Source organism: Populus alba, chromosome 5, assembly GCF_005239225.2.
Source record: "Populus alba chromosome 5, ASM523922v2, whole genome shotgun sequence".
Classification (NCBI taxonomy): Eukaryota; Viridiplantae; Streptophyta; class Magnoliopsida; order Malpighiales; family Salicaceae; genus Populus; species Populus alba.
The window spans coordinates 16,742,407-16,765,202 of NC_133288.1; the positions used below are offsets into that span (position 1 = coordinate 16,742,407).

The window sequence follows — 22,796 nt, forward strand, 5'->3', positions numbered from 1 at the left end:
TTTTAAAGAAAATAAGAAAAAGTGAGATGGCACGTGCCGGCCTGCCACGGTAAAGAATTAAAGGAGCCGATTTTACATCCGACGAGCACAGCATACCTTCCCGTCAAAACCGGGACCCCCTTTCGATTCAATCCAGCGGCTAAAACCCAACTCCCTACTTCACCGTTGGATCCCACATCTAACGATCCATATTAAATTAAATCCCCTCCCTCTCCCGTTACACCATAAATACCCGGTCCAAAATCTCTACAAAATCTGTCTTTAAAATCCAACAAAATCCACTCGGGCTCCCTCTCTTCCACTCTAAAAACTAGACGCCTCGCTGTTCTTTTCTGTATCATTTTTTTCTACTTGTGTGTGCTTAGCGTGCTCTGCCTGAGATATGTCGCCGGCGGCGAAAATTACAACGTTAAAAAGAATATCGCGGTACAGGAGGGCCCAGTAAGAAAATCATCGGACGGTGGGGATTAATGGGTTGGATCGGATCTCCAAACAAGAAAATGGACGCTCAAAAAAGCAGCCAAACAAAGCTTACAAGAACTCAATCTTCACTCCTCCGTTCATCTCCCACCATCCGATCATCCATTCACAGCTTAACCTCTGTAGCTGAAGAGGACGTTATCAAAACCCAGCAGCAACAACACCAAAAACTAGAAGATGGTTTGGACGAACAGAAAAAAGTAAATCTGCATCGGTCTGGTTCAACCCCGAGAAGAACCGGTTCAACCCGGCTCACACCAGTACTCACTTTGGTTTCGCTCATTTTTTTCACTCTCTTTTCTCTCTCTTTCTTTTTCTTCTTCTACTTGAGAAGAGAAGAAATATCCACATCAGAGAATCTCTTATTGGCTTTGATTTTCATTGCTATAACTCTCTTCTTTGCAAGCAAGAACAAGAACTTAATCAACCAGAATTTGATAGTTTTCAAGCAATTATGGGAACAGGTCACAAAAAGATTCATTTTTTCTACTTCAAGAACCAAATCAAAGCAAGTCCAATGGTTTATTGGAGACCCAATTGTTAGCAACAGTAGTAAAGGCAAGAAATTAGAGAAGAGGATTATAAGAGAAGGAGTAGAGTTTTATAGCAATGGCGATTTTTACGAAGGAGAGTTTCACAAAGGGAGGTGTAATGGGAGTGGGGTTTATAATTTCTTTGTGAATGGGAGATATGAAGGTGATTGGATTGATGGAAGATATGATGGACATGGAATAGAGAGCTGGGCTAGAGGGAGTAGATATAGAGGGCAATATAGACAGGGTTTAAGGCATGGTTATGGAGTTTATAGGTTTTACACAGGGGATTCTTACGCTGGGGAATGGTTTAACGGGCAGAGTCATGGTGTTGGAGTGCAGACTTGTGCAGATGGGAGTTGCTATGTTGGTGAATTCAAGTGTGCCGTCAAACATGGCCTTGGTGTTTACCATTTCAGGTGATTTTTGTCTTCTTGAATTCAAATATATTTATTTGAATTTTATTTTAGGCTGCTGTTTCTTGGGGTTACTGTTTTAAAAATCCTCTTTCAGTTAGGATTTTTCCTTTTGTTTTCGGGGTTCACCATTGTATTTTCTGAGTTCCAATTCAGCATTTTAGTGTGAAGTTGGGTTTCTGGGATTTAAAACGATGGTTGAAAGATGGAATCTTCGGTCATTTTTCAGGAGGATTCTTGAATTGAACTATAGTTTCTGTTTTTCTCCCCAAATTTTGTGGCTGTGTTTTGACTTTTCTCATTTGGTTTAACTTTTCTAAGCGTGTGATGTTCAATTATCATGGAGGTTCCTATTTTAGATCTGTTAATGATTTGATAAAACAGTAGAAATTTGGTGTATGAAGTAAATGTCTGATATATTTAGTATTCCATTTATGATTATTTTGACTCGTATCTCTGTAACTGATAATGATTAACAGCAGAGTGCAAGCTGATTATTGTTTGTGACAGTTATATTTATGGATTAAAGTCGATTTGAAATGGTTGTTCCTATTTTTATTTTTCTAATGGATTTATTGTTCCAGCTGGTTTTGTGCTTTTGTGTTTCTTAAATTCTACGCTTCAAAGCAACTTTATGTTGTTTTTTATTGGGTCACACAGTAGGAGCTCAAAATTGACGAAGAAATTGATTGTGTTGCAGGAATGGAGATAGATATGCCGGAGAATACTTCGGAGACAAAATGCACGGCTTTGGTGTCTATCACTTCGCCAATGGCCACCGCTATGAGGGATCATGGCATGAAGGACGGAAGCAAGGCTATGGCATGTATACTTTCCGTAGTGGCGACGCCAGATGTGGGGAATGGAATGGCGGAACCCTCAAAACCCCTTCACCGTTTTTATCCGATGCAGTCCTAAGAGCTGTTCGGGTATTTTATATGGACCCTAAACTTCCATATTGATATGGGTCATGAAGAGCTTTCACCCTTCTCACCCTTTTTCTTGTTGATTGCTTTAAATTGCAGGCTGCCAGAAAAACAGAAGAAAATGCCATTCGCTTGCGCAGGGTGGATGAACAAGTGAACAAGGCAGTTCTCGCTGCAAATAGGGCAGCAACTGCTGCTAGAGTTGCTGCTGTCAAAGCTGTTCAAAACCGGATAGATGGCAAATTTTGCGACACTAATGTTCGAGTTAATTAACTTTTGTCGAGAGTGTAAATTTACTGATTTTATGCACTTGGAAGATGTGTCACCCTGCTGAGCAAAAGCTCATCGGAGGTTGAGAAGAGCGTTTGAGCCTTCCTTTTATCACACCGCAACTTGTACATACTCCATGTATATCAATTGAATTAAGATCTATTTCCAAGGGTCTTTTCCTCGCCTCTTGTTGTAGTTTGGGATTGTTCGACAATGATGTGGAACTGCAATAATGAGATCGCATGATGGATCCGATCAAGGCTGTTGATGGCTGTCAATTCTGTTTAGGTAGGGTTTTTTTTTTTTTTATTAAAGTATTTGGGGGGGGGGGTTCCGGGTTTTATATATATATATATAAAAATTCAATAAAAAATTTAAATAAAATATTAAATTATTATAGAAAAAAAAAATTTTAACACAAATATTTCTATTTAGATAGGGTTTTTTATTTATTTATTAAGGTATGGGGGTTGTTCAGTTGTTCCGGTTATATATATATATATATATATATATATATATATATATATATATATATATATAATATATATATATATATATATATATTATATATAAAATTCAATAAAAAAATAATTTAAATTCATGATAAATTAATTATAAATTATACAATACAAACATAATATTAAATAAATATAATTTTAAAATTTAAAATATTTATAAATAATTAATTTTTAACTTAAAATAATTCAAACTTAACTAAAAATATTAAATTATTATAGAAAAAAAATATTTTAATACAAATATTTTAAATATAAAATTAGATAAATGTTATTAAGGTTAATAAGATTTAAAATATTTATTGTTTTATTTAAATTTGTACAAAAATAAACATAAAAAAAAAAGAATATAAACTATATATATTATTGATAAATCTAATTTTAAAAAATTAATATCATTATTAATAAAAATAATAATAATAATTTTTAATATTATTATTAATATCATTTTTATTGAAAATAATAACGAAAATTTTTATATATATTTAAATAATTTAATTAATTAAATTGAATTCAGGTTAAATTTAATTTAATGACTTTTTTAAAACCGGAACAAACATACGAAATGAAAACTAAATATTTCTGTCAAAATTTAACTGAAAAATTCCAAAACAAATTAAAATTAAAATGAGAAAAATTATTTTGTTTTTTTTACTTTTTTAAATTAATATACGATATTTTAATTTTCAAATAAAATAGAACAAAATTGATAACCTTGATAACCAGGACTAACTCAATTTTATTATCATAATTGTTAACTTACGATGAACAACAATCGCAGCGTGGAGTTGGAGTTGGCCCATAACACAATTTATTAGTTCCACACCTTGCCTACTTTAACAACTTTGTCATTTGAATTAAGCATGTTTAAGATTATGGTAACAGTGATGATTTAAAGTATTTTTTTATTTAAAAATTTATTAAAATAATTTATTTATTGATATTAATATATTAAAACGATCTTGAAAACATAAAAAAATTATTTTAAATAAAAAATATTTAAAATTTTTAAAATATAATTTACACCATATTCTTAAACACACCGAAAAAATCCTATTCACCACTCATTTAACCGGCACCCCAAATCTCCCACAAATAAAAGAAATCCAGATTGCTTAGACCAAGCACCTTATCTTGGAGGGCCTTTATTTTTATCACCTGTTGATTAGCAGTTTCCAATAATTTACATATCTTGCAAATCTTGACAAAATTCCTATCTTTTTCCAACTATTCACTGTCAAATTTCTTATCTGCAAAATTCAATTCGAGTGACTTAATGAACTTTAGCAATATTTTCTCCATTTCTTCATTCTTTGTCGCTGGAAACATGAAATGAAGAGGAGAAAAGAACTCTATAGCCACATGTACTGCATTAGACTTTACTACCATAAGCAACTTTGGTTCAACTATTTTGACTGGAATTTGTCTAGCACCAACATTCTTTGTGATTGGTCAGTGATGATGTTACAAAATTTGGCATCCTCATGAATTAAGTTATTTGATATTTGGATAGTGACTTATCACATGTTATATCAATATTGTATTATTCATAGTCCAAGAAGTATATGATATTTTTTTTTTTATTAATGTGGGTGTCCGGACTAACTTGCATGCATCTCGATTAATCTTATAGGCTCTGAAGTTAACGACCATATAAGTTTCTAGTGGCTTTAAGGTTTGTGAAACTCGAACTAATAACTTCTAGGAAGTAAAACCAGGACGTAGCCAATTAAGTTATATCCCTCAGAATTTTAAAAAGTATATGATTGATTGTAGAAGTCATAATACCTACAAAACAGTCTCTTTTAATGGGGTTTAAGGATCCTCTGATAATAAAATCTATGACTTTTAAATAAAGGAATTATAATAAATAAAAGAAAAAATTTTAAATTTCAAGACAAGAGTGTTTGTTTTTATTTTAGTATGATGAATACTCTAAGAGTTAAGGAATGGATGTTTGAAAAGTAGAAAAAATGTGAACTTTTTACCTAGATAGTTATATAGGTATTTATAGTTCATTGAACCTTATCATTTTGATGAAATGAAGGGATTTAAGAGTCATTTTCTCATGATGACATTAATAAAAAATAAAAATCTCTTACATGTCATTAACAAGAATCAAATATTCTTTACAAATCATTAATGAAATAAAAATATGGTAGGTCATTGGAAGACCTTTTAAATCTATAAATATAAGGAGATGATTATTTTCTAACATAAATAATTCATGTTAATAGTCTTAAGACAAAACATTATGGTCCTAATATGGATTTTTTACCAACCTCTAGACCAGTTGGGTTTGGCATGTAGCGAGGCCTATAAGAGATAAGTATGACAATTTACTAGACTTATATTGCCTTAGACTTAATACATGATTGAACCTTAATATATTGAGTTTGATAACTTACTAGACAAACATTGCATTGAGCTCAGCACATGGTTAACCCCATGTATACTGAGTTTCGTAACTTCTTAAACCCATGTTTTCTTGGATTTAATATATAATTGAATCCAAGTATATTAAATTTGACAATCCTGTTAAGTCTATATATTTACTTAAACTTGGTTTATAGTCAATTCAACTTGCTAGATTTATATTCATTTATGTTATTATACGGTTATAAATTTAGATTTTTTTACAAAATATAAAAAATACTAAGTTAAAAATACTGACTTGCCAGTTAGATTCGAATGTGATTACAAACAAATGGAACAAATAAACGAAATGGTCGATGCTTGCAAGTTGTTTTTGCAAAGTTACGTGACAAACCATATGAGCTTGTACCCAAAAATATGCTCTGGTAAAATCAGCCCTCATCTCCTCCTGCACAGCCACCAAACCTGTCTTTTCCTCCGACATCTATTATCACCAATAAGCCCTCATCTCTTTCAAATCAAAATCACACCAGCAATGAAAGATTGATTTGAGGGAAAGATATTTTTTTATCATATTAATATTTTACACGATGATCTTATTAAAACATTATGCTAATATATATAATTGTTTCTATTTATATTATTTTTGTTGTATTTAAACAAAAATAGTAAAAATCAAATACCCTTAAATGATGTTTATTAATTTAAGTTTATTGATCCACATTTTAAAGCTACTATACTAATTATTAAAGATCTAAATATTTTTTTATTAGCTCAAAAAACATTTTATAAAATTGTACTTATTCATTTAAAACATGCTTATTAGTTAATTACCAAACAATGAATATCTTATATATGTAGCTTCTCCACCTTTCAAAATAAAAGGCAGCTCAATTTATTAGGTTTTAAATTTAATTTTTAATAATTACGAGCTCGAGTTCCCTTAATATAATTAAAAATTTTATATAATCATTAATTTTAAGAGTTGTAAAATTAAATTAAATACATGCAAACTGATCTGAATACCACATTAATAATAAAAATAAAAACTTGAAGAACGTAACATTTCATAAAAATTGCTATCATTTTACTGTTATCATGAACAAACGAGTATTTTAACAAGATTGGAACCCAGAATAAAGTAATCCAGCTAGGACGTAGAAGCCATGTGCCTTCCTCGTTCAAGTGCGGAGGATAATGTTGTGTTTCGCATTTGTTTTCAAACATTAATTAGTTGTAAGAAAGAAGATGATGTGGGGTTCCTCGTCGTGGCCATAAACCAGTGGAGCTTTTCATGGATGCTGGATCCACAATCTCTGTTTCCATGTAATTTTTAAAGGCAGTTAAGAAAGAACCTTTTCTTCTTCTTTGAATTTTCAAATCCATATAGATCCTTTATTTTATTTTCATGGATCTTATTTTTACACCTTTCGTCACCAGCTGCTGCTGCTGCTTGTTCTGATTCTGACTTCAGATTCAAATCTCCCAACAACTCCACATGCATTTCATAAAAAAGCAAGGCCAACTCCTAAAAAGGAGAAGCTATTTTGCTTATATTTATTTCTGGGGTTATGCGATGAGTATTTTTGTTTCTGCTACCTCTGTTTTGACTAATCCTCGCCGCCTTGCTTAATAATGTCACAAACAAATGATGACTGCCTCTATCATGATGCTACTCTAGTTTCTTTAAAAGTCACGCCGGAGAAAGAAAGAGAGAGAGTGTGCGTGTCTTATTCCATGCATAGTTATAAAAATCCTGACTAGCGTGGCACTTTCATTCGGAGAATATTTTTTCTCTGTTTATTTTTATCATTTTCGAAAAATGAGACTGAACTGAAGTCAGCTGGCTTAGTGATCCCCTTCTGTTGATTTTTTACTTTTAAAGTTGATCCTTTTTTTCGATGTAGGATTTTCGTTTAGTCACCAAATCCAATTTTTTATCGACTTTTTTTTTTTTTCTTGACTTTTGAAGTTTGAATAGTATAAATAATGTGATGTATAGTGAGTCAAGTAACTGAGAGCTTGTATTTATCACCAAATTTTTTTTTTTTTTTTTTCTTGATTTTTTTATGAACATTGTGATTTTTTTTTTTTTATTTTTTTATGTAAATTTAATAATTTTATAAAAAAAAATTACGATGATATTTTAAACAAATAAACTCTGATAATATTTATGTATGCTGAAAATATTAAGAATGAAAAGATCGTGAACCTTTTGACTTGAAGGATTCATGGTTTATTTATAGCCCATGAATCTTTTTATTTTATGAAGAGGAGGGATTAAGGTATAATTTTATTCTTGTAATATTTTAAGTTGTATTCTAATCATAATAATATGTATTGAATCAGTATAAAACATTGTAAGACCCACTTAGGTTTCGGAAAAATCCCTAGCGAATGTTGGGCTCAATCCATTAAAAACATATTTGGGAGTATAGTTGTTATTATTTTTCAAAGTACTTTTCACTCAGAAAAACATGTCAATAATATTTTTTTAATTTTTAAAAATCATTTTTGACATCAGTACATCGAAATGATTTGAAAATATCAAAAACATATTACTTTAAAGCAAAAAAAAATTCAAAATTTTTTAAAAATATTTTTCCACCTCAACATGAAAAAATAGATTTAGACAATGAGCCTGGACCCCAACATGTTGAGCTCGGGGTATGCTCCTAACCTGAGTCTACGGTGGTGTTGGGTGTGACAGCACACCCAACATGCCCAACATGAACTCAGGTTTCTTGCTTAAGCCCATGCTTTTTAGAGAGTCAGGTTCGGGCTATCATGCTCGAGACCACTCTCCTGAAATTCTCTACTATACATTGGGCTCGGACTACCCAACACCGGTAAAAGGTTTTTTTTTTTTTTTTTGGGTCTATGTCTAATGCTTTGCTCGCCGTAACAGCCATATAAATACTATGGGATCTGGCTGTTGAATCTCTGTTCTTTTCTATGTAACGGTGAAAAGGAAATTGAGTAGTAAATTAAGGTTGTGTTTTGAGTAGCATATTTTTAACAATTATCAGGATAGAAATGTAATTTTATCTTGATAAAGATACCAATGTCCTGACTCCAAAATGCAAGTTTAATGGGCAAAAAATGGTAGGAATAAGATTATCTCCTGAAAAAGAGGTAAGATCTGTAATATTAGGACAAACTTATTTTTTGTATTGTTCTAATTGCCCATCAAACAAACTGACAAGCATTTAGCTTGAGTGGTAGCACCTCTTCGCAATCTGTAAGGTGATGCAATGAGATTATATAGGTAATTCGAATAAATAATAATAAAAAAAAGAAGTTATTTTGAAGAATTTTTTTAATTATTAAAAAAAAATTCTTCAAATTATCAGACTTGAAATAATCTTTTTTAATTATTCTAATTATATTTTGTCTGAACGCTTTACCACCATCTTTTTTAATCCAGAATTCCTTAAATATTCTCAACTAACTAGATAAAATTAGGCACTAAAAAAGTCTTGACTATAAAATTAGGCTGAAGAAAAATTACAATCCCATTAGTTTTAAAAGGTTATAAATAAGTTAGTACATAAATAAATAAATTATATAGTCTGGGTAATCCAATTTATTTATGTTTTACCCAAGTTATCCGAAATAAATTTCGGGTAATTCTTGAATTACCCTTTCTTCAAAATTTTAAAAATTCATTACCTGAAGTGGTTTAGATAATTTGAGTTTTTTTTTTTCCCCTTTAATAGTGCTTATCTCTGCTTTAAAAGCTAAAAGCTCTGAATAATTGGTGTTGTGAAAGTAACCCTTGAAGGCCTTACATACAGCAACAACTCAACTTTTCTTACAAAATATGCACCAAACACCATTATAAGCTGTTATGCGATGTCTTGTCCATTGTGTCTCTGCCTAACCTGTCAGTTTAGGGTTGAATTGATGCCTCACAAGGATTAAATAAAAAAAAAAAAAGTTTTATTTGACATTTTATGCAAATTAATAAAAAAGTATTAAATATTGTACCAGCCCATCTTACTTTACTGTATTTATAGAATCATCCTTTCACGTTAACTGTGATTGAATGAAAAATTAGTAATTTAATAAACAAGATATATAATTAGTTTTATGATTTATTGGCAAGGGACATGCATTTTTGGATAATTAAATTAAAAAAGAATGAGTTTATTAATTAACTGTTTAATCTATCAAAAATATTTTTGTGCTGGTGGGATCATGAGAAATGATGACTGCACGTAATTGTGGTTGATGTAAGGCTTTGAGCCCTCTAGCATGCGCGCAAGCAGGAGGTCACCACCTACAGACAAAGTATTCTTTAATTAACTGGTTGTGTTGACCAGTTAGTTTTTAGATTTGTGTTTTTAATAATTAAAAATTTGAATTTTTTTTTAAATTATTAAAAATTTATATAATTATTAATTTTAAGATTCGTAAAATTACGCAATGTACGTTTAAGTTGACTCGAATATTTATTTTAATAACATTAAAAAAAAAGTATTGCTTTAATTGGGAAGAACAACGAAATACTAGTTTCCTGGGATCATAAATGCATCCGAACAAACTGCACATGAAGGAGGCGAACATGTTCCCTGTTCTGAAAGCCGTGGAAGAAAAACATTTGGAGTTATTGCTTGTCTCATTGTTCTTCGATGCATAAAATATGAGATATCTGAAGATGTGGTCTACAGATCTGAATAGAGTTTTCTTGTTAAACGAGCACCCAGCTATGTTGCCAGAGAGAAAGACCATTGTCTTCGTGTCTCTTTCTCCTTCTTACCCTCCTTGGCTGGCCACGATACCATATCGGAAATGCACATCTGAGCTCAATTTCGGCGTTCGCCGGGCAGGATCAAAGGACAGCGCCTAGGTTTTATCAAGGGCCCCATAAACTATCCGGCGCGGCGTCTAAGGGTGTGTTTGGTATTGCGGTAGCTGTTGTGGTTGTGGTTTTAAAAAAGTTGTTTTATAAAAAGTACTTTTAGTTGAGGTTGGTTTGAAAAAATAGGTGTTTGGTTAAAACTGTGGTTGAAGTTGAGGTTGAAGAAAAAAAAGTTTAATGTGTTTGGTTAAGAATGCTTTTGAAATTGAGGTTATAAAATAATTTTTTGAAAAATATATTAATATTGATGGTTTTAAATTTAAATATTGTAAAATTAATTACTCCTATTACATAATGAAAAAATAATATTTTATATAAAATATTTTTTATTATTCCATTAAACTATTTATAATTCCATTACGTACAAAATTCATCCGATAAGAACAACATTTTTCATAATTTTTTGAGCGTGTAATAAAATTAGATAAAATATTATCAGATATAAAATTAATATTACTGTGCGAGTGAATTTAATTCACTCTATACTAGTTTTTCGAGAAAAAAATATTGTTCACATCGCGAATAAATTTAATTCTTTAAACTAGTTTTTTTAAAAAAAAATTAATACAATTAACACTCTTAAAAAAAAAAAAAAAAAAAAAAGAAAAAACTGCGAACAGTGCAAGTGAATTGCACTGTTCACATGAACAGTGCAATTCACTGGTGAACAGTGCAGTACTTTGCACTGTTCGTTACTTTTTATCCGCTACAGTGCACACAAAGCAGGTTTTCGTTGCTTTCCCTTTTCAGCGTTTCAAACGCAAAAATCGAGTGGGCTCCATGTACAGTAAACTGATTTTTTTAATTACCAAACGGCTGCAGACTGCGTTTTAAATAAAACGCAGACGCAGCCGCGTAGACAAACGCCCTCTAAGCCTCAATCAATTAACCAGATTTGGAACCCATGGTGGCTAGAACAAACGATTTACAAGAGGGAACAAATCCGTGAAAATAGTATAAGCCCAGTTCTTTTTCGTGATCCAATTAGCTAAAATGTGGAGTAGACAGTTGCTCTAATAACTATAAAAATCATTGTCTTCTCTCTTACTTTATATTTTATTGTATTAATCAATGTGCATTCTAACTCTATAATCTATTTTGGTCATTGGCGCTAATATGGATAAAGCATACGCAAACTATTCTTATCTTGATTCAAATTATTGGATTCAATCTCATCAAATTAAGAAGCTAGTTTGGTGATATATTCTTGATATGCTTTAACTTTTCATCTTTCATCTATCATTTTCCTTTTACTTCGAAAATTATAAACAATAAATCGCTATATACATTTATTTTGTGAATTTTCATTTCTAGAGCTACTTCTAATCCATGTACTCTACAATGTTGTAGGTGCATTCAAATTGCAAGCATATAGCAATTGGGTATTGTTTACCCTATGCAGAGATTAATGTTGTTTCGATGTCACTTTTAAACATATTTACTACTAGACTTGTCTAAATTAGAAATTTATTGGCTGATAATCCTTTCATCATCAACAACATTGTTAGCTAGGTGATTGATTATTGCCTTGCCCTTATTTTGTTTTTCTCTTCATATGAATAATGTCATACTTAGACAACATTAATTTCTATCATGTAATGTGACCTAATAGATATTGTTTCTTAAAAATGTATTTAAAGGGATCCATCTTAGAAATAAGCCATGTAATGTAATACAATATGCATTGCTTGAGCCTCTGTATGTACCATACTAAATCACATCATATTTTTTTCGAGAGTCTAGTATCTCGACTCATAATTGGTGAACTTCTTACTCAAGTAATAAATAACCTACTCTTTTTTTTTAGACTTGTTATGCTAACTCAAAACACAAACCATTACCATGTTGGTGACAGTCAGATATACAATTAAAAGCTTGCCAAGAACTAGTGGTACTAGTAAAGGTGGCTCGTAGAGATATTACTTGATTTTGTCAAATGCTTTTTGATATTCTTCATCCCAAACACCCGGATTCTTCTCCTCTAATAATTGAAAGATAGGTTCACATGTTATTATCAACTATAGAGATAAAGCAGGCAATGTAGTTCAACTGTTCTAAGAAGCTTCATACTTTTTCTCTATTATGGGTTCATGCATAGCTTAAATCCCTTTGATTTGTTTTGTATCAACCTCATTTCTCTTATTGCTTACGACAAACGCAAGCAATTTGACAGATGGAACCCTAAAAGTGCATTTTGCAGGATTGAGCATCGGTTAGTATTTCTTTAATCTTACAAACACTCAATGTCTCAACAAGATTCTCTTAACTTGGCAATCATACCAACGACATATACTTTTATTTCTTGATGCGTCATGCTACGAAAAGAAGCCATCGTAGCACATTGATGTGTTCATCCCACATTTTTCAAACTAAAAGACATCACAAAAGTTGTTTTATTTGTCTTTCAAAACCATTTTGATCTAATTATAGCCTTGGAATTAATCCATTTTGATCTAATTATAGCATTCTTGGCAGCGTAAAGTCATCTCCATGAGGGATTAAGGATGGCTCAGGAAATGCTATGGCAGTAGGACTCTGAGGAATGTCAATCTTTCCAACTTCAGGTTCCCTCATTTCAATGTGATTCAATCTCTTCTCGCATTTTTTATTCATGACTCTTCGGATAATCTTTCCTTGAAACCAAGCTAAAGCTTTGATCAGCATTTCTCAACCCATAACCTCAAAATGTTTAATTGAAAAAAAAAATAAAAAATTTCTCCTGATTAGAAAAACAATACAACTCCCAATTTATTTTTTCTAACTAGAATAAAATATAAAATAATAAATAAAATCTATTAACACCAAAAATAACTATTTTATAATCAGTAAATGACCAATCTCTCTCTCTCATCTTCACTTTCCAACTACTCTCTTCTTTTCACAAGGACAGAAACATGAATAAAATGTTTATGCATCAAAATGTAAAATTAAATTCTCAAAAAATAGCAACAAAAAAGTCATGATAAAACTTTAAGGGCCATATACTTCAAAATACACCTCATGTACAATTAAAAAAAAAAAGATTGAAATTTTTGTTTGAGACAATTTTGATCCCCAAATTGTTAATTATTTTTAATCAAGTCTCTTTTATTTTTTTTGCCAAATCAAGCATCAAATTAATGTCAAAATGTTTTTTTAACATTGCAAGAAGAAAGCAGAGTGCGAATCCATAGTGATTTCCCTCATAAGCTTAAGTGTATTAATGATGTTTTAGTTTTTTTTTAATTTAATTTTCTCAAACATACATTCCTATTATTTGTAACAGGATTCAACGAGAAATCTATAAATTACGGTGAGCACCAGCATGAAACCCTTGCGTATAGGCTGTGTTCTTAAACATCGTCTGCAAAAGAAAAATTAAAAAAAAAATAAAAACTCATGAACATTGTAGTAAATATGCATCCACAGCCAAATATTTCACCTTTTGGCAAGAGACCGTGCTAAAAAGTCAAAAGATATTGCAGGCAATGCCTTGTGATGGTAAGAGTAGACTTTCTTCCTTTTTGAAATAGAAAAGAATGAAAAATACTCACAGCAATGCTTTGCAAATCTGAATTAAGCCGCTTTCTAATATTTTCAGCAACCACAGTTCCTAGATTTACGCCATTCTCCTTGACAGCATCCTCTGTGATCTGCATAGAAAAATTCCACAGGTCTAACTCAAGAGATTCCACTATGGTTAAAATGGAAGCATATTGCACAGAACTTACCTCTGAAAGTAATAGAGCTGATGTCTTATTGAGAATCTCTTCCACGAATAATCCAGCATCTGAGAAAACACTTGGCTTATGTACAGGATTGACTGACTTGTCTTTAGAATTTTGCGTGGAGGTGTGCGGCTTAGCAGCTTTTCCTACATCAAAGATAAAGTCATTATGCCATTACTGTCAAATAAACAAACAAATTTCATGAGTTTTCATTATGCATATCTAAGCGGAAGTACTTGTATAATCAAGCAGATACAATTTTAAAAATTTTAAAAAATCTTTAGGCAGAAGAAAATATGGTAGTGCTGAACAGAAAATTATGAAAACCATTGTCTGAGTATTGTAAAAACAGTCCAAAATGAGAAGACATTAAAGTGTAGGCCCAAAAGACGAACAGAAATCTGATAAACTAGTCATGTCTATCCTGTAGAAATCAGTTGACGACTGATGAGTAAATCACATTTGGATTGAGTACCTGTGGCAGCTACAGACTTCTTATTCACAGGAACAGAATTCTCGGTAGGATCTTGTGGGGGAGCTGCTTTATCTGGCTGATCTGGCTGAATAGTTGAACCAGATGGAACAAAAGAAGCAAGATCTGGAGGTTGATCCTTCCCTACAGTTGGGTTAGCCTACAAGGAACATAATTTTGTATATTCAATGTTCCGTGAAAAATTAACTGAGAGAACTAATACAATAAACTGAACTACAAATTACCTCGAGGTCAACGTATGAGGGATCTCTTCCTATTGATTTAAGAAACTTGTCAAGATCGCAAACATTTAGAGCTGGAAGCATGAACAGCACACGCCTGATCAGTGTCTATTCTAGTGGGAAAGAACTAATGGTGCATTTCATCATGTGGGGCAAAAAGTCGATTTGCACCCTATTTACATTTTTGATCAGTTACAACTAATTCAGTCAAATGCGACTCAAACCACCCCAATTGATAACACCAACAATTAACTACTGTTAAATGTTAAGGCTACTTCATACTTGCAGGCCTATGACTGGCCTTGATGTTATGAAGAGAAATACAAGACAACCTAGAAAGTTAACATTAGCTAACAGTTTTCATCAATTGATTGGATCACATTTTGGCCTTTTGAAAATAAAAACAGGGGCTAAAAAGTGATTTCGTATTGTATTAGATATAAAATATATATCATAAAGAGCCGCAACTATCAAATCATTGGTTTAAACAGGTCTACGGGTGCAATATTTTATCAGGAAAAAAGTGGTATACAAGTTCAAGAACATTGAGAGTTTGTGCAAAACCAAAGATAAAAAAAAAGTGCCAGAAAAAAAGAGTTGTTGGACTTACCAATTGACATGTCATTAGATAGTGGATGGAAAAAGCAATGCTCCTGAGATTGAAATCCTTTATCCAACAAGAGTGAGACATGCCTTCATAAGAGAGATATTGGTTAAAGTACAACACCAATAGTTAAGTGATTCTTTTCTAAAGAGATTGTCGATCAACTATGAATCATGGATAAAAAAAGTTACGAAGAAACATTTGTGTCATAACTTAAAGTTATGCATGTTAAATATGGGACATGCCCACAATTTTTTGCAATGTGTAGGTTTCATCAAAGGGAAAATATGTGATGGCACAGAAAGATGTGATCTGTCACTTTGTCCATTTATAAAATAGCTTACATCAGCTAGTCATTAATAAAGAAATTATCTTTCCAATTATCATAAACCTGAAAACCATCAACAAATAATTTTCCTGAAAACATACAAACAGCTAAAGTAACTCTAAAGTGACTGTTAGAAATAGATTCAAAGCCTCCTGCACCCTCAAATGCATGCCTGACACTATAACCATTATCCAAAATCAGTTGAGAAATTTTGTCCATATACCTCTGCTTTTTATTATATTTTATCGATTCCTCTACCTTATGTATCCCACCAATTTCTTGTAGCTACATTCTATTACACCCTCTCATTGAGCAGGTTGATCCATAATCTTCAATTAAGAAAAGATTACATAAGGTGCGGCTGAAGATGAACATTAAATGGAGGATGAAACTTCAGTTTTTTTTAATAATGTTGATTATGCAGTAGTTCAGATGATTTCAAATAGAAGAATCACATATGCTATGCATCATGAGTAACAAGATGATAATAAAGACGGTAAGATTTGAAATATTTCACATAAACATTATTTTAGCAAGGTAGCAAAATTGCAAACACGAATTTGTTCAAATAAATACTCGAGAGAAGAAATGATAAAAATCAATGCAGGAAATAAAATTTAAAGCTCACCGTGCTGACTCATTTACAAGTGCAAATGGAGTAACACAGCCCAAAGGAACCTTGAAAACAGAAAACATAAGAAGATCAGAGAGTGAATTACCATCAAACTTTTTGACCAGAAGCAAACTAATCAACCAGAATAAACCCAATGAAATGTGGAAATGTTCGATTGCCACACATGTAATGAATTCACTAGCTAATAAAATGGTAAGATCTTATTAGATCTTACCATTCAACGCAGTCATGGATGTGATTTCACGCATGCCAGCAGTGGGAATGGGTACATCAGATGAGAATAGCAAAACCTAACAATCCTAGTGTATCCAAACACACAATTTAGTTTCTCTCAGGATTTAAGGGGAGTTAACAGATGAAACAGAATTTAATGCACATTTTCCAGAATTTTCTCCAGCATCCTATTCCAGGCCGTCAGAAGTCAAGGCCATGAATACAAGAGCAAGCAAGAATAAAATAAAAAACTGCAGGATGTTGATCAATGTTTCAAACCATTCAACTTGTAAACACATGATGAATGCATAACAAGATAATTTATTTATTGAAAACAGCAATAAGTAATGTCAGTAACAATGAAATGAAAATGGAAAAATCTGATATGGGTGGGACTCAAGCACAGTCCAGGCATATACCTGAAGTATCTCACCCAATGCTTCTTCAGGAGCCATTCTTATACCTCCTTTCCCCAAACCAAGCCTTTGAGATAAAACTGCTCATGTCAAAAAAACAAGTAATTCCCATCAACATCCAGGAAATGAATGACAATAGAATATCAGCATTTCTAACTTCCAATCCAATTTGTGTTTTACAATGTCATAAGAGTTAAAAAGAAAAAAGAAGAAGAACTCACCTTTCATATCTACTTTCGTGTCAGCCAGAGCAGAAACGATATAGAACCGACTTTTCTTGTCCTGCATACACAAGGACATACAATTACCAGGCTATGGATAGGGAAAAAATGTAAAACACTGCCAAGATGTATTACTGCAACAATTAGCAACTGAACACCTCATATAATCTTTATATTTTACCTTCAAGAATAAATTTTTACTGAGGCCACCTCCCTTATCCCCGACATATTTTGCCTGATGGAGAACAACAATGATCAAGTATAATATACAAAGTAATTTTTTTTTTTGGGGGGGGAAGAAAAAAAATTACCTGTGCTTCAACAGTCAAAACAGTAGGATGTTCATACTGCGAAAAATCAATTTGAAGCTCCTAAAAAAAACCCAACATCAGATTGGTAAAAAAATTACAATGGAGACATTAAACAAAGCTATAACCAAGTAATGGACGCACATTCAAAACCATTCACTTTTAGTAATTAAGGTCTTGATTTAAAAGTCAATACAATTGCTAAATCCCAATATTTTCATGATATGGCACAAACCCTATCCTCATTCACAGAATTCTTTTTGAACATCGTGCAACCATAAATTCAAGAACAAAGAATGACTGAAAGAATCCAATACCCACCCATCACAAGTTACTCTAATGAAAGATCAAGAGAAATGGAAAATGGGACAAAACAAAGATAACCCAGATCAAGTTTCTTGACATTATAATGAGCTCAAATTAAAGAGACAGACAAACCTTCAAGCGAGCAAGCAACTGTTCCTTTGTAAAACCCATTGTATGTGAATAGTAAGCAGAGAAAGGGAAATCAGAGACAGTGTTAACTGCGAAGATGGCTGGCGTGGTACGACTTTATTATTCATGTTTTCATAGAGCTAGGGTTTATTGGGTTAGTTACGAGTCTTATGACAAGTCCAAATATATCATTGAGCCCATCTTTAGGTTTTATTGGTTCAACCCTAACGATGAGCCTAATCAAGACCACACCCAAGAGTGACCCATAAGTTCTAAATTATATATATATATATATATATATATATATAATTTAAAACTTAAAAATACAATATAATTATTTATATCCATAAATTTTCATTAACTAATAATTAATAAATTTAAAATAAACAATTTATTGTAAACTAAAACTAACTTTATTGTCTTCATCTTTTTCTATTATTTCTAAGATATTCATCAAATTCATTACTATCTAGCGGATTATTAATGCTACTTGCAATCCTAATATTTTTTTTTAACTTCATCAATCATTACCTTGAAATCAAAATCACAAAACAATATCTAAACAATACCAACAATTTTTAACTTCATTAATAATCACTCATCATTTACTTTATTCAATTACTAATTTTTATCGGTTAATTTTATAAGGTTAACATGTAAACAAAAAGAAAACCATTGACACTTTATTATACAATAATCAACATAAAGCATTTTAACATCATAAACACACTCAAATAAAAATTCTTCATCTAATTCACAAACTAAAACTTTCAATAACATCACAAACACAATTTAATCAACACAAAACATTTTAACATCATAAATCACATTCAAACAATTAAATCAACCAAACAAGTATGCAATTCATGAATCTAAACACAATGTCCAATTAAACTACAAACCAAACACAAAAATAGAGTTAACATGTTAGTGTTTATGATCTTAAAATTCAAACTTCAATGAGTAGGAGGTCACCGAAACAACTAGAAGTCGGCAGTATAGTAGCAACGCATCAGCTTTATGCACAGGAGAACATTATGAATGTTGGGGTGTTTTCCCATATGGTGGTAAGGTTTGGAGGTGCGTGAAAACCTCCACGTGGTACACTAAATTCACTACTAGAAAATTAGCATATAGCAATGAAAATGTTTATGTAAAATATTTCATCGATACTTTCCAACATAAATAGCTACAAAAAAATTTCATCAGTATTTGCCATAAAAAATTTGACTAGTTAGTATTTTCTGACGGAATTTTTTATGGACATACCATTGAAAAAATTAAATGAAATAAAACTCAATATTTCTCTCTCACTACTTTCTTCCTTTTCTTTCTACCTAAAAAAAAAATAGCAATCTCTTCTTATTTTCTCACAAACCTAGCCACCCCAAACCTGCGATGTCAACCCAAATCTATCAATAGTTTTATCATCCCTCTCTTGGTTCAATTTCATGTGAAGCTTCACTACTCCAAGTAAGCAAACATACCTATTTTTTATAACTCATTTATGTTTTAGGTTAATTTAATGAAAAACATTTTATACCATTTATAGTTTACTTGTATATTTAAGTGTTTTACAACTTTTTCATAGCGAATTTTGTTATATTAATGTATTATTTGTACGTTACAGTTTGTTTGGGATTTAGGGAAAATTGATTTCATTTGTCATTTGATGAAATTGAGTTTTATTTTGTAACTTAGGTGTGTTATAATTGAAAAAATAACAGATTATTTAATGGGTACCAATTATGTTTTGACAATTCTATTGTCAAGTTGAAAATTTGAGAAAATTTTTTTTTTTATGAAATTGATAATAATTTAAAGGTATTAATTTAAGTTAAATAAATTTGAATTGAACACACTCTGGATAATTAGTTGGGTACCAATTATTCATTATTAATTTTTTTTTTCATGCTTTAATGCAACAATTGAATTTATGTAGAAATGATTACTAATTATTGGATTGTGAATTTATTTTGAATAAAAAGTTGAATTTTGAATTCATAGTTACATTATTAATAAATATTGACATCAATATTCTATATGAGTTTATAAATAATGAATGATTGTTATTGAATGTATCGAGATTCTTTTGAAGGGTTGTATAGGCAAGATGATGTTCAAATGATTAATAGTTTTATTAATTTTGTACTTTCTAATCTGGAGATTATTAGTAGGGTGAAAAAAGATGTTTGTACGCAAAGTGTAAGAATAAAAAGTTACACCATAAAAATATTATGACTATACATCTACTTAAAAAAAAGTTTGCTGAGAAATACTTCTGTTGGTATGCACACAAATAATCCTATGTTCTTTATAAAACAATGTTAGAAAAGATGGTTGGCTCAAATTCTAATTCTAGTAACATATATGGGTTTATGGATGATAATATTAATTCATATAGAAGTATGGTAATGGATGAAATGAGAATAAATCAAGATTATTTAGATGAAAGTTCACGTAGCATCATTTATATAAAGAACTAAATGTAGATGCAATTAGATTTTATTTTAAAATATTCTGATAAAACTAATATGGAACGGGTGTACAACTCATAGTAATTTGTTTTTGCTATTGCATAAGTGTTTACCACCAAGTTAGATTATAGATTGAGTGAGACTGGTTATGACAAGATTTTAAAATGGGGATAAAAACATGTTATTTAAAGGGAATAAACTGGAAAATAACTTATATACAGTAAGATCCATGTTGAAACCTCTTGGCCTAATATACAAAATAAAATAAAATGATATGTTTCTAAATTTTTGCATGTTGTATAACAGTGAATATATAAATTTTACTAAGTGCACCACCTATCAACATGCTCGATACATATCTAATAATGGTAGTGAAAAGACATATATCACATTCAAAAAAATTGAGATACTTCTCAATCACTCTTAAGTTGCAAATGTTATTTATATCTTCAAAGATTATTGAGCATATAACATGACATCATTCATATGATAAGATGGATAGAGTTACGGTGAACCTTTCTAATGGTAAAGCTTGGACGCAATTTAATAGGATGCATCCTTAATTTTCAATAAAATTATGGAGCATATGTATTGGTTTGTGTAGATATGAATTTAATCAATTTGGATTCTTTGTTACATCTTATTCTTGTTGGCATATCATTCATATATTCTCTTATAAGATAAATTCATTTAACTTTTTTATAGGCAACATAATCAATTATTGTTATCTCAAAATCCAAATGTTAGTGAATCTTAAATTTATCAAATACAAGATAAATAATTTAACATGTGGTTTAAAACACTTGTAAGTATTTAATAATTTATAACTACCAAGTTCATATTTAATTATATTTTTTCATCAATTGTAATGGTTGTTAACTTTAACCAAGAGTTTAAAATGAGAGCCAATGCTGGTACTTTGAAATTCCTATTTTTTGGTCTTGAAAGAAAAGTCATAATTATTTCAACAATGAATATATTTTTCATATTGAATAGTATGGTGAGGGTAAAAAGACCTAAAATAGTGGGGTTTTTATAAATGGTTCAACATTCAAATAAGTTTGAAGTTGATTATTATGACAAGTTATAAGAGATTATTGAATTGTGATATCATAGATTAAAAAATACTGTATTTTTATTCAAATGTTATTGATATAATACCGATAAAGAAACTAGAGTAGATCTTCATGATGATTTGGATGAAATTATAAATAAAACAGGTAGACTTCGTAGCATTGAAAACTTTTTTATTTTTTAAAAAACAATGTCAATAAATTTATTATACATATATTCATTCCTTTAGAAAGGTTATAATAGAGTTGATTGATTATGTGTTATGAAAACCAAACATAAGAGTCTTGTCCAAGTTGAAGTTGTTGAAGAAGGTATTTATGAAGTAATTATGGGAGACGATGTATTCAACTAGATGAATTATTTGACCCATATCGAGTTACTCTATCTATCGAATTAGAAAATCTAAATTTTCATGTCACTAAAAATATTTATATTGATATTAATGTTGATGAGTTAAATAAAATATTGAGTACTAGTGAACTTAGAGAAGTGGATGAAGATGATGAGATCAACATCAACTTCAACAAAGAAAATGATGTTGGACATGACGACGAAGAAAATGAAAAGGAGGATTTTGATTAAAAGGTGTTGAATTGATTTAGATATGATGTTTCATTGTGTAATAAAATTAAAATTATGTTGGAAATTTATTGGTATTTTATAATACATTATATTTACATTTGTTGCAAAATTTTAGAGATGTGTTTTTCATGTAATTAATTGCATAAATATTGTTTTATTGTGGTTGTGGATTTAATATGAGCAATTGTTGGATTGAATGTACCCATCTATTATTATTATTATTAACATCTCTTTCTCGCCAGCAACTCTAATTGCTCAAGTTTCTTCTTTTCCTTCTTATGTTTAATAACTTACTCAACATCTCCCTATCATCTTTACAATGATCTTTTCTTTTCTTTTCTTTTGTATTGTGATGAAATTGTATTTTAAGTTATTATAGTGATATGCATAATGAATTAATTACCTTAGTTTTATTTTACATTACTATTGTGACAGTAATATTGGATTTATGATTATTTGTTTGGTGTTTTCAATTGTTTAAGATTGATGGATTTTTATTTAGTTTTTTTGGTTCATGAGAGTTTTACTTTAATTGACTTCTTACCTTTCTAATGATTGAGTTAGGTGTTTTAACTTAATGTATTTCAAGTGTCAAGGCATTTATTTCAAGTTAACTCTTTAAATTCATCATTCAAACAAAAAAATCTAAGTTTCAATTTAATGCCTCTATAAAGTCTCTTGCAAACATAATTGTTTAATGGTA

General features: G+C 30.6%; 2 protein-coding genes across 2 annotated transcripts; one reads left to right on the forward strand and one right to left on the reverse strand.

Annotated features, from left to right (window-relative positions):
- Positions 1 to 245: 245 nt before the first annotated feature.
- On the forward strand, positions 246 to 2,807 carry LOC118029232 (uncharacterized). The gene is made up of 3 exons (XM_035033065.2): positions 246 to 1,432; positions 2,130 to 2,358; positions 2,455 to 2,807. The coding sequence occupies exons 1-3, from the start codon at positions 471 to 473 to the stop codon at positions 2,626 to 2,628; spliced, it is 1,365 nt and encodes a 454-aa protein (XP_034888956.1). The 5' UTR covers positions 246 to 470; the 3' UTR covers positions 2,629 to 2,807.
- A 10,730-nt stretch (positions 2,808 to 13,537) lies between these two features.
- On the reverse strand, positions 13,538 to 18,120 carry LOC118029267 (uncharacterized). Its single transcript, XM_035033110.2, has 12 exons — positions 17,964 to 18,120; positions 17,529 to 17,588; positions 17,399 to 17,452; positions 17,218 to 17,278; positions 17,000 to 17,076; positions 16,362 to 16,411; positions 15,412 to 15,494; positions 14,805 to 14,875; positions 14,563 to 14,719; positions 14,091 to 14,233; positions 13,914 to 14,012; positions 13,538 to 13,723 (listed from the first exon to the last, which is right to left on the reverse strand). The coding sequence occupies exons 1-12, from the start codon at positions 18,000 to 18,002 to the stop codon at positions 13,661 to 13,663; spliced, it is 957 nt and encodes a 318-aa protein (XP_034889001.1). The 5' UTR covers positions 18,003 to 18,120; the 3' UTR covers positions 13,538 to 13,660.
- Positions 18,121 to 22,796: the final 4,676 nt, after the last annotated feature.

Bases quoted from the DNA above. Each gene is read 5' to 3' on its own strand.
- LOC118029232 (XM_035033065.2), top strand. From the start codon at position 471: ATGGGTTGGATCGGATCTCCAAACAAGAAAATGGACGCTCAAAAAAGC. The intron at 1,433-2,129 runs GTGATTTTTGTC...ATTGTGTTGCAG, and splicing joins CTTGGTGTTTACCATTTCAG to GAATGGAGATAGATATGCCG. The intron at 2,359-2,454 runs GTATTTTATATG...TTTAAATTGCAG, and splicing joins CAGTCCTAAGAGCTGTTCGG to GCTGCCAGAAAAACAGAAGA.
- LOC118029267 (XM_035033110.2), bottom strand. From the start codon at position 18,002: ATGGGTTTTACAAAGGAACAGTTGCTTGCTCGCTTGAAG. The intron at 16,412-16,999 runs GTATATGCCTGG...TCTGTTTTCAAG, and splicing joins CATTGGGTGAGATACTTCAG to GTTCCTTTGGGCTGTGTTAC. The intron at 13,724-13,913 runs GTGAGTATTTTT...TTTCTTTTGCAG, and splicing joins CAGATTTGCAAAGCATTGCT to ACGATGTTTAAGAACACAGC.